This window comes from Cyprinus carpio, chromosome A15 (genome assembly GCF_018340385.1).
Source record: "Cyprinus carpio isolate SPL01 chromosome A15, ASM1834038v1, whole genome shotgun sequence".
Lineage (NCBI taxonomy): Eukaryota > Metazoa > Chordata > Actinopteri > Cypriniformes > Cyprinidae > Cyprinus > Cyprinus carpio.
The window spans coordinates 4,335,762-4,350,195 of record NC_056586.1 but is presented as its reverse complement, the minus strand read 5'-3'; the positions used below and the strand labels follow the sequence as shown (position 1 = coordinate 4,350,195).

The 14,434-nt window shown below is 37.5% G+C and overlaps 2 protein-coding genes across 10 annotated transcripts in view; one reads left to right on the top strand and one right to left on the bottom strand.

Annotated features, from left to right (window-relative positions):
- Positions 1-13,104, bottom strand: part of LOC109103872 (forkhead box protein O1-A-like) — a 103,409-nt gene extending 90,305 nt beyond the window's left edge. For all 9 annotated transcript variants that reach the window (XR_006161719.1, XR_006161717.1, XR_006161718.1 and 6 more), the window contains exon 1: positions 12,296-13,104. Coding sequence is in view for 5 of the 9 variants with exons in the window: in XM_042770811.1 (XP_042626745.1) it covers positions 12,296-12,847 (552 nt within the window). In the remaining 4 variants the exon portion in view is untranslated. The remainder of the gene's footprint in view (positions 1-12,295) is intronic.
- The window catches only part of LOC109058590 (mitochondrial ornithine transporter 1-like), a 35,329-nt gene that overhangs the window by 8,084 nt on the left and 12,811 nt on the right, over positions 1-14,434 (top strand). The window contains exons 2-3 of the mRNA XM_042770814.1: positions 3,651-3,694; positions 14,158-14,413. The gene's annotated coding sequence lies outside the window, so the exon portion shown is untranslated. The remainder of the gene's footprint in view (positions 1-3,650; positions 3,695-14,157; positions 14,414-14,434) is intronic.

Here is a 14,434-nt window from a genome sequence, read left to right as displayed (position 1 = left end):
GCCGGTCTGCCGCTGTGGACGATCAAGGCGGTGGGCTGGAGTGAGTTGCCGGGGATGGACGAACTCGCTGCCGGCCGCCTGCGATGTGGAGGGGTGGCTGCCGTCCGTGAGGGAGCGGAGGAGTAGGCGCCGTTCGCCAGGGGGCCAGAGCCTGCTGCCATCCACCAGAATGGGGAGGAGCAGGGAACGGGGGACTCCTGCCGGCTGCCCGAAAGCGGAGGAGCCATATATATATATATGTGTGTGTGTGTACATAACTATTTAGCATATTAGAAGGAAGCAGTTTGAACTTGTTTTTGTAATGTTGGAACTGGTTTTTGGATTGTATTCAACATTCAATTCAAATCACAGTCTACACTACAGACACACTGAGAGGTTGATCCAGCTTTTCACTCCAAGTTTTGTATGAGTCACAGAAACCCCAGTGATCGTGACAGGAAGAGACTGACGCATGGATATACTGGTCACCAAAACATCAACAACATGGAGCGAACAAGCAGAAACAAAACAAAACCGAGAGAAGAGGCTTAAAACTCCCGCCACTTGTTTTCACTCGGGTACAGCCTCAGAGAGTCGGCAGGCCAACACGACATGAATGATTAATTGAAACAATACGGAGCGCACATGTGGGCACACGTTTAATCTGCCCAAATGGCTCGGCCTCAACCCAAGAATTCATCATCACAAAAACAGCCACCACACACACAGAGCTCAAAAGAACCAGTGAAAACAGGTTACAGTCACAGGTAGGGCCTATGAAATCAGTTTAATTTTTTCCCAAGTTCCATTAAATCTTTTTTTTTTCTTTCTGTTTACATTTTTTTCCTGCTTCAGTTTTAATGGTTAATGTTTAGTACTCAAAAGCATGTCTAATTAATTTACATAATAAAACACACAATTTAACAACTTTTTTGTTTTGTTTTTTTAACCAAAACTTACATTTTTAGGGACCAACTAAATTTTTTACTCAAATTGTTTTATTTCCCAATATTCCATTTTCCTTCCATTTTAATGTCTAGGTTTCATTTTAATGGTTTAGATAATCCTTTAAAAAGCATATCTAATAAACTGAATCCATAAAACTTTAATAATTTCTTGATTTATTAATTCTTTACAGTAATAAGGCCATATGAAATGTTTTACCTTTTCAGGAATTCTGCATTGTCTGTATTATTAGTAGTAGTAGTAGTAGTAGCAGTAGTGGTAGTTGAAGTAGTATTTTGTGAAGTACATTCTACTGTACAATAGTAATATATTTCTGTCACAATTTCTTCAAGCAAACTTTTATTTTGATGAGTAGACTTCACAATTAAAAAGGAGTCTTTTAGGAGTTTTACATTTACTTACACTTCACAATTTAATTGATTGTACATACCTCCTTTTTTTGTATTTATTAATCAAAAATTGCACAATTTGAATCCTATTTTTTTATGACTGAATTCTGATTCAGTCCCTGTTTGTAATCATAGGGCTCTACAGAGGTTGTTGTAAAACCAGTTACACAAATTGTACAAAAAAACAAAAAAAAAGGTGCAAATGGAGATATGTAAATTATGTCAAATGAAATCCCACAGTGTATGCCTGATAAAAAGTAAAAGGCCAGCATATCCCTATTCTCTAGCATTAAGCAATCTTGAAATAAAATCAAGATAAAATACGTGATATGCTTTTTGGCACGGAAGTGGGTCAACGTTTGAATATTGTATGTAAAGCCATGTCTATGTGTATGAGAGTGTGTATGTGTGAGCATGAGCCAGTCACTCTGTGTCTATGTGTCATAATAGTGGGCCAGTCTGACAGGCACCACGTATAATCGCTTTAGGGCAGGAGCTGCACAACAGTGGAGAGGGTAATGCCTGCGGTTTGGGGCCTCGGCAGCCGGCCATCTCATAAAAGTGACGGCTACAATATACTCGCACACAAATACTGGCATGAAGATGCTTATTTCTCTCTCTCTCTTTTACTTCCATGCACAAAAATGACCCAAAAAGGGGCAAAGTGTAACTTACTGAGTGGTAGCCCCTGTGATCAGTCTGGGTGGTCCCTGCGTCCTGCACAGAGCAGGACACTTCAAATGCACATTTAAAACAGACAACAAAATGGTATAGAACATGTTTTTATATCATTATAAAGTAATTTATTTGTTGACTAGATGCTGCATTAGTGGAGAAAGGACAGCAGTAACATGCTGTCAAGGCTGAGAGGACGCAAACATTAGCCTCAAGCAGTTAAAATAATGTGGCCTAAAAATAATGTGGCCTAAACACATGCAAGTCTGACCCAAATGTTTAATGTCCTGATTGTTACCATATATTTGCATTAGTTTATATCCAGCTGGTCACTTTTATGCATTTGATATCCAGAAATGTTGCATATTTAAAGCTAGTGGTGTGAAAAAGCTCATTGATGTTCATGCAGCAGATAGAAATCCTGCCATTCACATAGTTTTCCATTAAATTAATTATTAGATTTGTCCCAAATCGTTGTTAATGTACATACTGTAGTGGCTGGTACAAATTGTGTATTGTGCATTTTTCAGCGAAAAGCTTGTCTTTCTGTGGCTCTGATAAAGTATGTATGCTTCTAGACAGCTATAATTTAGATCACGTTTTCTTTTTCCATTTTTAACTTCATCATCGATGCCACTTTGTTTATCAGAAAGTTCAGCACTATTTTGGTTTTCATTCAGTATCCATTTTAAAAACGGTTTATTAATCGGTTATTGGCCAGTGTGGTCCAACCTAGTTATTGCTATTGGTGAAATCCACTATTGGCTGACCTCTACAAATAAAAGTGCCTGTATACAAGGAGCAAAAAGAGTGTCAACGTTTGTTTCCAGTAATCAGTGTCACATGATCCTCCAGAAATCTAATATGCTGATTTGCTGCTCAAGAAATAATTATTATCATCAATGTTAAAACAGTTGTGCTGCTTGATATTTTTGAGGAAACTATAACAGGATTTAGAAAGAAGGACTAGAAATAAGCATTTAATTTGGATAATATTTTTCACAACAATGTAAAAGTATTTGTCACTTTTGATAAATTTAATGCATCCTTGCTTAATAAAAGTATTGTTTTGCCTGCAAAGATATGGCAGTCGATTTAACGGCTTAATTTGGTGTGATTAATTATGGAGAATTTTTTACATTGCACTCTGACAAACAAAATGCAGGACAACTGGCTGTGTAATGTAGCCTATTACAATGTTGTTATATGTCCCTAAATGTGTCTATTTGTCTTTTATTTATACAATATTATACAGTTTAGAAATATCAAATAAGCAAGAGTGCTTTTTTTTTTTTCTTCCTTGAATATCTGCATGATTGCAAATGTGATCTTGCTGGTTTATTGAACTGTTTTTTTTAAATAAGTAAGTTAATATTGTGTTACATTTTGGACACAATATTGTTTGTATTGCCTTGACAGCAGTGTATCTGTCACTTATTGAATCAGTTGTAACCTTAATCGTTGTATCCTAGTTTGACTTCCTTTCAGCTGAGAACAAGAAAAATTACCAAGAGTAATCAGGCAGGCATCTAAAATCATGAAGTCCCTGGCCAGATTAAGATCTCTATAATTGTGCTATGAAGAGGAAAGCAGTTTCCATTGTTAATGACCCCTCTCATCCTCTATATCTCTTTTTTTCAGTTACTTCCAACAGGTTGTTGGTTTATAGCTCCCTTGGCCAGAAGGTAAGCTTAAAGTAATTATTTTATCTCATACATACAAATACATTTAGCTCTAGATGGCATGTTAATTAAATTTCCCCCCACGAGATTTTTAATGTTTTCATAATGACAATTAGGGAATGTTTCTTGAATAACATTTTCAATAAAAGGTACAGGTGAACTAAGGAGGAATCCTAGCATTGTGAATGTCAGGGGATATCTATGTATTTTGTATCTCATAGAAAATCTTGTTTTCCATCACATGATGAGCCCTTTGATGATATAGTTGATTTAGAGTGATGATGGAATAGATGAGTTTCTGACACTGGTGCCGTGCTCACCTACTGGCATCATACCAAACAACTTTGTGATTCACTCTGACTCACTCCCCATGACTATTTGGTTTTAAATGGTCCAATATGTCTACCTTCACCATCAGATGGGCTCTTAAATCTAGCAAAGAGAAGGAAAAACAAACCATTTGGTGCAAATTCCTTCTGTTGGATTTTGCTGTGACAAATTTCCAGAATATCTCAGACCTGTGGGTTAATATTGCGTGATTGAAGTCACACAGCCATGTTGTAACTGCCACAAACTTTAAGTCAGTTCCTACTTAAATAGCCTACTGACTGGGAAGCCTAAATTTATTTGTGTGGTAACAGCCAAAGTTGACACCATATTTCATTTACCATAAACAAACAACACTTTTTATTTAATTCATATAATAACATTGGAAATTTGAACTATCTGTTGACTGCTGGACTAGAAATGCCCCCGGTTTTCATTTCAGGAATCTGGTCACCTTATAATAGCCCAGGGCTCCAAATGTCTACATCACTGCTGAAACATAAAATCAGTGGTGAAACTGTCCGACATGTATGTCCAAATATTTGCCATCTTTCTTTCTTCTGCCATCTTGTATTTATATGTTATGGGGTTGGGGGAGTATGTTGCAACCCAAATGGCAATCCTACCAACATGCAGCTCTGTGGCCTGTTACCCTATGCAATACCCAACCCTGTTAAAATCAATCATGAGGATGTGATGTCCTGTCCCTGGGCTGTGGCCAGCGGTCCGTCAAGATATCAGCATGTTCTGACAACAGCGAGGGCGGTTACGCCACCCTGCCACCTTGGCCAGACAGGCAGATGGGCACAGGAGGGTGTGGGGAGAGGCATGCTAAGCCCTGTTGGCTCTGTCGAGCCCCAAAATACTTCCCCCCCTCCACCTCGTCCAAAGTTTAAATGCAGCAGATGGTTTAAAAGGTCTGCTGCGGACTTGTCGGAAATGTCCTACTTGGAAGGGTTTACCAGAGTGCACTCTTACATCATAGGTGAGGGAACTCAGATCGCTATGTAACGCGGCTCAAAATACACTGCCTTGCCTAAGCTTATTGTTGATAAACAAAATAAGAACAACTGTTAGTAAACACTAAGGCAAGTTCAGGCTTTGACAATTTTGCGCAAAGATCTCTACCTTTGGAAATTGTCTAGTCATTGACAACAAATACTGTAATAGCAATGAATTACTTCTGATTCATTCAGTCTGATTTCTTTGGACACTGTACCGCCAAACACTTGCGGGAGAGCAGAAATCTGCAAAACATATTTTCAATGCTTGCAAACATGTCCCTTGGATCCCACAGTACTTGAAGAATAGCAAACATTGCTCTTGTTAATTCCTTTTTCTCTGTCAGTGGTATGTTTAGTCTGGAGAAGGGTGCAACATAAATCTCTTATTCTTGTCGCTGGTTCTTCTGCATTCTCTGAGGTCAAAAAAGTAAACAGAGTATTGAAGAAATAAAAGGGCTAGGATTGTCATGTCGACTTCCATGCATTAATATGTGCCAACTGCCAAGCCAAGTCATTTTTGTTTTGTTTTCATGACATTAAAGCAGCGATGTCCAATCCTGCTCCTAGAGAGCTACTATCAGAGTTTAGTTCAAATCCTAATTAAATGAACCCGAATCAGCTAATCAAGGTCTTCAGGATTACTAGGAACTCCCAGGCAGGTGTGTTGGGGCAGATGGGACCTAAACTCAACAGGACATCGCCCTCCAGGAGCAGAATTGGATGATTTAGTCTTTTTTATTTCTATTTATTCCCTCATATAGTTCCAAATCTGTAGGCTTTCTTTTTTTCTGTATAACACAAAAAGTGTTTTTTTTTTTTTTTTAAGAATATCCTGGCCTTTTTCCATATAATGTTAGTGAATGAGGACTGGGGCTGTCAGGCTGATGAAAAAGGACCATTATATGTGTCCCCATTCACCTTTATTATACGGAAAAGAGTGACCAGAACTTACTGTTCTTCAGAAGTCATACAGGAATGAATGTATGTCATTTGGAACGCAATTAGGCTGAGTAAATGACAGACATAACATTTCTGAGAGAACTCTTTTAAAGCAGGGGTGTCCAAATACTACTCCTGGAGGGCCACTATCCTGCAGAGTTTAGCTCCAAACCTAATTAAACACATCTGAACCAGATGAACCAAGATTACTAGAAACTGTGTGTTGGGGCAGGCTGAAGTTAAACTTTGCAGAACATTGGCTCTGCAGTAGCAGGATTGAATATCCCTGCTTTAAAAATCTGAAGCAAAAAAAAAAAAAAAAAGCCTTTAAAACTAAACGTTCCTTTTTCGTTTCATACAACCGTATGACGCTGCTTTTTCATACACCTTCACAGACGTATGCACTTGCATACACACATATGGCTACTACTCACATGCCAGGAATAGTGATTCAGCACATAAAACATTCACCATAACAGGGTGTAGACTGAAAGAAATGATTGCGATACCTTAAGCTGACAGGAGGAAGGGAAAGGTTAAAAGAGGTTTACTGCAAGACTAAAGGCCTGGAATAGAATCTGCTCCGAAATTACATGTCCATCGGCCCTTGTATGTCAGTTTGTTGGGTCAGCGTTTGGAAATGCAGGCCACTGAAGGAGTTCCACTGACTAACAAGTGGCACCAGACTTTGGCCTGAAGCTCTCGGATTCCAGTAAACGTTTCATTATGCAACCTTTAATGAGTGTCGCCTTATCTGAACTCAAGCGAAAGCGTGCATCAGGCAGCCAGAGCCTGAGTGGCTGACTGAGGAGCGCTCTATACGTCGCTTTTGCCTAGTGCAGCTTTACAATTAAAAACAGCCAACAACCCAGTTTATACAGAGTCACATTTGATTAAGTGTAGATAGAGACCCATGCTTAAGCACAGGCTACAGTCAGAAGAGAGGCTATTGCCAGGATGCGAGAGGAGGGAAGGGGTGAGAACGGAGGGGAGGTCAGTGCTTTTGGACAAATGCATGTATCCTTCATACTCAAGTACAAGGGCTCACTGCACTGTCCCAGCAGGAGCTTCACAAGCAAGACACAGATTTACTTTAGCCAAAATATGTGATTCTTGGAATGGTGTTACATCTAATGTTCCCAGCTTTTCAAAGAATTAACTGCTCTTTCTCGCAGTAATAGAGCGGGAGGCAATGTGAAAACATCATAGGGAGCAGTTGTTGTCAAATTTTCCCAACTTACCCAACTTGCCTCCTCAATGAAAAAGTCTCAAAAATGGCATATTATAATAAGCTAAATAAATAAATATATATAATAAATAAAATTCAAATTAAATGTTTATGTAATTGCCTAATGTGCAATGTAAATGTTTATTTACAACTCATTTGAGTGTTGGTTACTAAACAAATGTGATTCATTAAAAACTTTTTTTTGTTTTTTCAATAACTAAAAACTTTAACTTTGGTTTCTGTAAAAAAAAAAAAAAAAAAAAAACATTTCGCTGCATCAATTATATAAACACTACGCAGGGTCATGTGGAATCTGCCAATTTTCTTTCAGATTTTCCTTTTTTCATTTTCCATTGGGCAAACATCTGCACATCAAATTGACTTAATAGTTATAGATTGATATCAGCCCAGTGTTTGGCCATGATAGATATCATTAAATGTCTATATATAATAATAATAATAATAATAATTAATAAAAAATATATATACCTGTTAGACTTGTAATATAAATACAGTATACCAATATACAGTGAAGATTTTTGAAACTTTATAATTTTAGTGAACATATTTATTATTATTATTATTATCTATGGTTACTTTTATACCATAACTACATTACATAGACAGTCTAATCTTTAGTTATCATATCGCCACTCAGAACTGAAAAACCTTTATTGGTTACTACTTGCTATACAAGTGACAATAAAAATATGACATTCACAAAAATCTTTTACAATATTTCTGATCCCAACTCTTTTCTATGATGGATGGGGTGAAAGTACCTGAACTGAGGTCTATGTTTTGAAAACAGTTTTCAAAAAGTGTCAGTTGATTGGAGGATGGGTTATCACAGAGCAAAGTGTGATTGTACCACAGGACAGAAAAATCGATTGCGGACATCAAAGAGTGCTCAAGTGATTGGCGACAGGGACCTGCATCAAATATTTACACTGCGAGAGTGACGTATGTTTCATAGATATAGCAAGAGCAAATGTAAGAACAACACAATCTAGGCATGTTTTTTTAGAAACACTCAGAGACCTCATATCACGTGTAACCTTTCAAAACCAACACATGCAAGAGCAACTAGAGTTTACCACTCTACAGACACCACAGGAGCTTCACAAAAGACTTCACAGCACAACACAAGAGCCTATCTAAAGAAAGCATCAGATTCATGTGCATCGTCATAGTTTGTGCCTGTGCAAATTCTGAATTGAAAACTCAAACTAGACTGAACCTGTGGATGAGCGGTTATTGCACGTGCTTATTCATAACAGAGGAGTAAAAATTATTAAATAAATAAATAAAACACAGCAATTGTACTTAATTATATTTAGAACAAATATATATTATATGTATTATTTAATATATATCTATATACATTATTTAGATTTTATTTATTCAGATTAGATATGTAAGTGAAAAATAGATAATATTCTAACATATATATATATATATATATATATATATATATATATATATATATATATATATATATTATTAAAAAAATATATATACATATTATTAAAATACATTTATTAAAATCAAATATATTAAAATGGGTAACCAAACTGAACAACAGTGAAAAAACATTGATTTAACTGAAGCTTAAGTGTCAGTAAATGTAAGATTTGCCACCAAGGAATGCGTATTTAGTGCCCGGTGTTCGCTAAGTTTCCTTTGAACTGTTTTCTGTTTCCCTACACTAAAAAAACTATGTCACCATTTAACCAATTCTCAGTTAGTCTTTAAGCACATCTGTTACCATGTAAATTTCAAATGTCAAAGTTCGTGAACATCTTGTTAGAAAAATACATCAGTGCGCTAGCATAACTGGATTGGTTTTCAGTGGATTGTGGGAACAGAATAAAGGGTGACCCGGGTACGGTAACCTGGCTTCAAGAATTCACCCTTTTGGAGGTGTGACATTAAACTGTGTTACATTGTCAAAAAGAGTTACTTTATCCTTGGGACTGAAGCCCGGACTGCAGCAATACAGAGCTCTTCTCTGCTTCACAAACTGACAATTTAGCCAGATGATTCAGCACTGAGGGTTGACTGAGGGATGTTGGGGGCTGTCAAAGATTAAATTCAATTCAAGTCATGATCAGAGCATGCAAGGAGCAGCGCTGATAGATTTCTCCCCCTCTCACCCTTGCTTTTTTCACTGTGTGACTACCAGCTCTCTGGAGGAAACAAAGCTGGCAAAAAGCAAAGTGCCTGAGTCCCATGTCTTCCCTGAAAGAGAACTGACTGCCTGGAGAAAGATGCCTGCCGACATGTTACAGCATAGAGTTTAAAGTTACATTTTTCTCCAGCATCAAAATGTTGGATTAGAATTCATATTAATGTAAGAGAGAAAGTTTTTCATAAATTTGAATCAATGTTTTTTTATTGCACTAGTTCATTTCAAGGTTCATGCAATACAAATAAACCACGCATTCTCTTAATTAATTCAAGGGAAAAAAAAAACATATTTTTTAAAGTATTATTATTCTTAATCTATTATTATTATATTATTAATATTTTTAAATATTTAAATATTTAATGAAATATACATATTTAATAAAATATAATTAATAATGTAATATATATATATATATATATATATATATATATATATATATATATATATATATATATCTATATATATATATATATATATATATATATATATATAATATATATATAAAATAAATTGTTATTTTTAAATACTACTACTACTACTAACTACTTCTATCTTAAATATTTATATGATGTTTTATTAACAAAGTTCGGGAGGAGCACGTGCAGATAATTAACACAGGTGGAGATCACTCAGCAATATATATACAGCAGTCTCACCGCAATTCATTTGACAGTCTCGCAGCATCCCCCCACCACCCCTTCTCCACACTTCTAGTCCTAAACCACTTACATGGGGGGAGCTTGGAGCCCTCCCTCCGGACAGCACGCCAAATAAGCATTAAACTTTACACCCTCAATTGTATGTAAGTGTGAACTCGTGAAATATATATATATATATATATATATATATATATATATATATATATATATATATATATATATTGAAATATATATATATATATATAAATGAAATCTTAAATGAAAATGAATCGATATCAGCCATTCCCCACACAAAACAGCCTCAGATGAAATTATGTGTATCTGGTTGTTACAGATAACTTAAAACAACTCAAAATCAACGATTTTCAACAACTGAAAACCTCTCCTTCCTTTCAGCATATTTGTTTGAGTGATAGAAGCTGTGCCCCCGAGGGACCCTTTAACTGATCATTACCAGCGCCATATTGTTTATGAGATCAGAATAAAATTGAACAGTTCCTGCGGGAAATTTCCTGTGGTTCTCAAAAACATTGCCCCATTATGAGTCACACGTACTGAGCATCCAATCACCGCACAGATCATATCAGTTTTACAACCTCGACACAAACACACACAGATTTGACATTGGGCTTATCAGATGTGCTTCCGATAAGAGTGGGAAAGCCGCTGAGTGCTGCCCGTACTACAAAGAATTTTGTGTCATCAGAGGTAAGAGAGGTAAAATGCTCCCTTTTCCAAATGCATTCAGTCATCAATGCCTCACCAACGTATGCACAAAAGCATGACAACTGTGGAATGCTGGCACACAGACACAGAATAAATCAGAGGGTGGAGCGGATCTTTCCTTGTATGCGTAGACCGCCATGCTTGCATACTTGGCAAACATCAGAGGGGTATTGACAGTTAATCCCGTGGATATTAATAGCGTGCAGTGTGATAATGCGCTACACCTAACAACACAACTTTGGACCCACTTAATGAAGAGATTTCCATGGATATTAAAGCACTGTTTTCCTGTTTCTCCAGTTGCCAGGGTGGTTCAGGCATTCCGGTGGTACAACAATGTAAGACAATGTGTCACCCGAACTGATTTATTGGGATCCACGTATCTTCTGCTAGTGTTTGAAGTTGATCTTCATGACACATAAACATGACCAAAGCTCAGTCTTATGGATCACACTTATGTTGAACTCTACTTTGAGTGAATGAAGACTCAACCTCAGAAAAAAACAACAACAAAAAACTCTAGTCTATGTGGTGTCTTTGCATGACCTCAAAACTTTATTTACTCCATTTAAGGTTTTTTTTTTTTTTTTTACTTATTCAATTATATATCAAAACAATATAAAATTTGTTTACAAAATTAGAATTTCTGTTTTTGGAACAATGAAAATAAGTTGAATTCTCTGGATTAAAGAATACTGCAATAAATTCAACCCGATCCGATGAGAAAACAACTATTTTAGTTACGAGGTGGCGATTTTGTATGAATTTGTACAATGTGATTTGTACGAAAATGTACAGATTAAGAAAGTTAGTTGCATGAGTTTGATGTGTTAACCAACAGAAAGCTGTTTGGTTTAAGCAACATCTTTCTGAGCTTGTACTTCAGACTTCACTACATTATTGACAATAAACAAGTCACCTTTTATCCCAGAAAAGTTTGCCAATGTGACCAGACCTTTAGCGGGTTTTGTATTGTTCTGCCACTTAGGGGGTCTGGTATTGGGGATGGGTCCAAATTTTTGTCTTGTCCTAACTTCAACTCCAACAAGTTCTACCTGGAAATGTGGAAAGATCCTACAAGTTTTTGCTCTCTGCAGGCTATATCTATAAAACACTTGTTACCCGGGACCTGTCATGTGACATGGGTCAGCACTTGAACTATTGACTGCAATGCACCACCTTGCCATGTGCTGCCTGTAATGAGAAGCAATCATCTGCCCTATGAATGGAGACTATTGACAATCCCATGACAATCCTAAAACAATAAGTGAAGAGATACACAGTAATCACCCCCTGAAACTCAGGACAGCAAGAATCAATACCAGCTGTGCAAAGCCCAAAAGTTCGCATGTCATGGAGCCTTTCACACGAGACCCGTTTTTGTTTTCATAACAGCTGGATCGGAGCGCAACTGAATGGGAACCATGGTGACCAAGACGCCTTTACAGAAGTTGAACTGCTTGGCGTAAAAACCCAAAACACAAGGCGCAACTGACTGAGAGTATAGACCAAAACCGAAAACATAAATACCTTCCAACCAGCGGAGCTGTTACTATCCCCCTTGTCCTTAAAATAAGGGACGCTTTTCACCATCCAGTCGTAGATCTGAGACAAGGTGAGCCGTTTTTCGGGGGAGCTCTCGATGGCTTTGGTAATCAGGTCCGCGTATGACATATTCCCCCAGGCGTTGCGTCTGGACGAGCTGCTCTTGCGCTGAGCGGCTGCCGCGGCTGCAGCGGCAGCGGCCACTGGAGAAGAGAGCACGGGCACCTGTTGCTGGTGACTCGGGATTTGCTGGTGGTGGATGCAGTTCTCCTGGCACTGGAAATCGCCGCACAGCATGAGAGGCTTCTCATCAGAGAAGTCCTCATTCTCTTCCAGCAAACTGAGGTTGTTGATAAAGTCCGAGTTGCTGGAGGGCTCTTGCTTGACTGACGGAGCCGGGGACGATGTGTTGGAGTCGGCGGAAGCGGGGTTGGGGAACTCCGGCCGCGGCAGCGGCCAAGTACAGGAACGTGGTCTGGAGAGCGGCTCGAAGTCCGGGTCGATCTCGACCATCTGGTTTTGGGCTGCGTCAGCCATGGTACCAGTAATACTGTTTGTCTCTTAAAATGTCACATATGATTGTCAAAAGAAAATATGAGGTGAAACGCAAAAGAACAAACTTTAAACTGACTTAATTACATTGGAAACGACTTAAAAGTCGCAATGTTATTAGAACGACATCAGATTGGTGTTGTTATAAAGTTTTGTAATCCAGTCCAGTCCAGTATTATGCGATAGTCCTGCTGCTGTCGCTTGTTGAATGTCTGTGTACTAAAACTCTAAGTGCTCTTACTGGAACTCACTATCATATGTCACCTGACGCCGCCCACGTACATGATTGACGGCAATGCCGACAGCCAATCACAGGCGCGCTTTTGAAAGCGAAACAAGCAGTGCCTTCATAGACATCTATGAGTGCCTTCGTCCCTTAAAAATTAGTAAACAAACTTTCACGGAGTTTGGATGTTATGAAAACACTTAATTGCGATTTTGACCGCATGGCTTCTAGCTGTATTATATTGCTTGTACATACACAAACAAAGTTGGTTTTTGTTAGTTTAATTACGTCGTAGCAAAATAATAATCGAAATCAAAGAGAGAAACCAAAAATAACAGAAACTGTCTCGACGCTTAACTTTCCAACCAAGATGTTTGTTTTCGTTGATCACAGACGAATAGACTAATTACGAATAAAGATCTATTTAATGCTAATACAACTGGATATATTGTATGTGTGTGTGTGTGTATATATAAAGATATATATATATATTATATATATATATATATATATATGTATATATATATATATATATATATATATATGTATATATATTCTCTTTTTGCTTTTGATCTGGATCTAAATAAGGGGGGACCAAATTCGGACAAGACATATCATCTGTTTATTTTGGTGCATTTATTATAAATACCAAAATATTTGCAATATACTACTTAATATAAAAAAAGATAAACGAATGTAATATTATGTAATATCAATACGATTAAATTATTCAATTGATTTGAATGATTTTTACATTAAAGAAACTAAACTATGTGTGTGGGGGGGGGGGATTTTATTCTTACATTAATATCAATAGTCCATACTGTACCTGCATAAAATGTTTGTAAGAATTCATGACGGCATATACTGTAATCTTTTGATGCTTAAGTATCTGGCATTATACTCAAGGCTATTCTGCCATCTAGTGGTTAAAATACCTCAGTGTCCATATTATTTTTTATGCTCAAATATCGCGTTTGATGAAGTGACCTTGTGTCACAATCTTGATGTTGAGTCAACAACTTCTGCAGGATATGACAGCAACACGACCGCCTTCTCTTATTTCCAGGGCCCATGGTTCCAGGAAGTCCCCGCGTGACGAACCCTACACACCCCTGCACAGCCAGTTTGGCATGTACACACCTGTGGTGGTGATCGAGGAAGTGTGAATGTTAGTACCAGCTTCAGGAGTGTTTTGCGTCAGTAGTAAGTTAATTATTTCACAGGACAGTTTGTTTCGAGGCTCTTGAACCAAGTACATGATTGGATATAGTCTGTAGAAGTGTCTGATGCCAGGACAGTCAGTGATCCAGAAGAAGGGGCGGGTAAGTGTGAGAATACCTGCT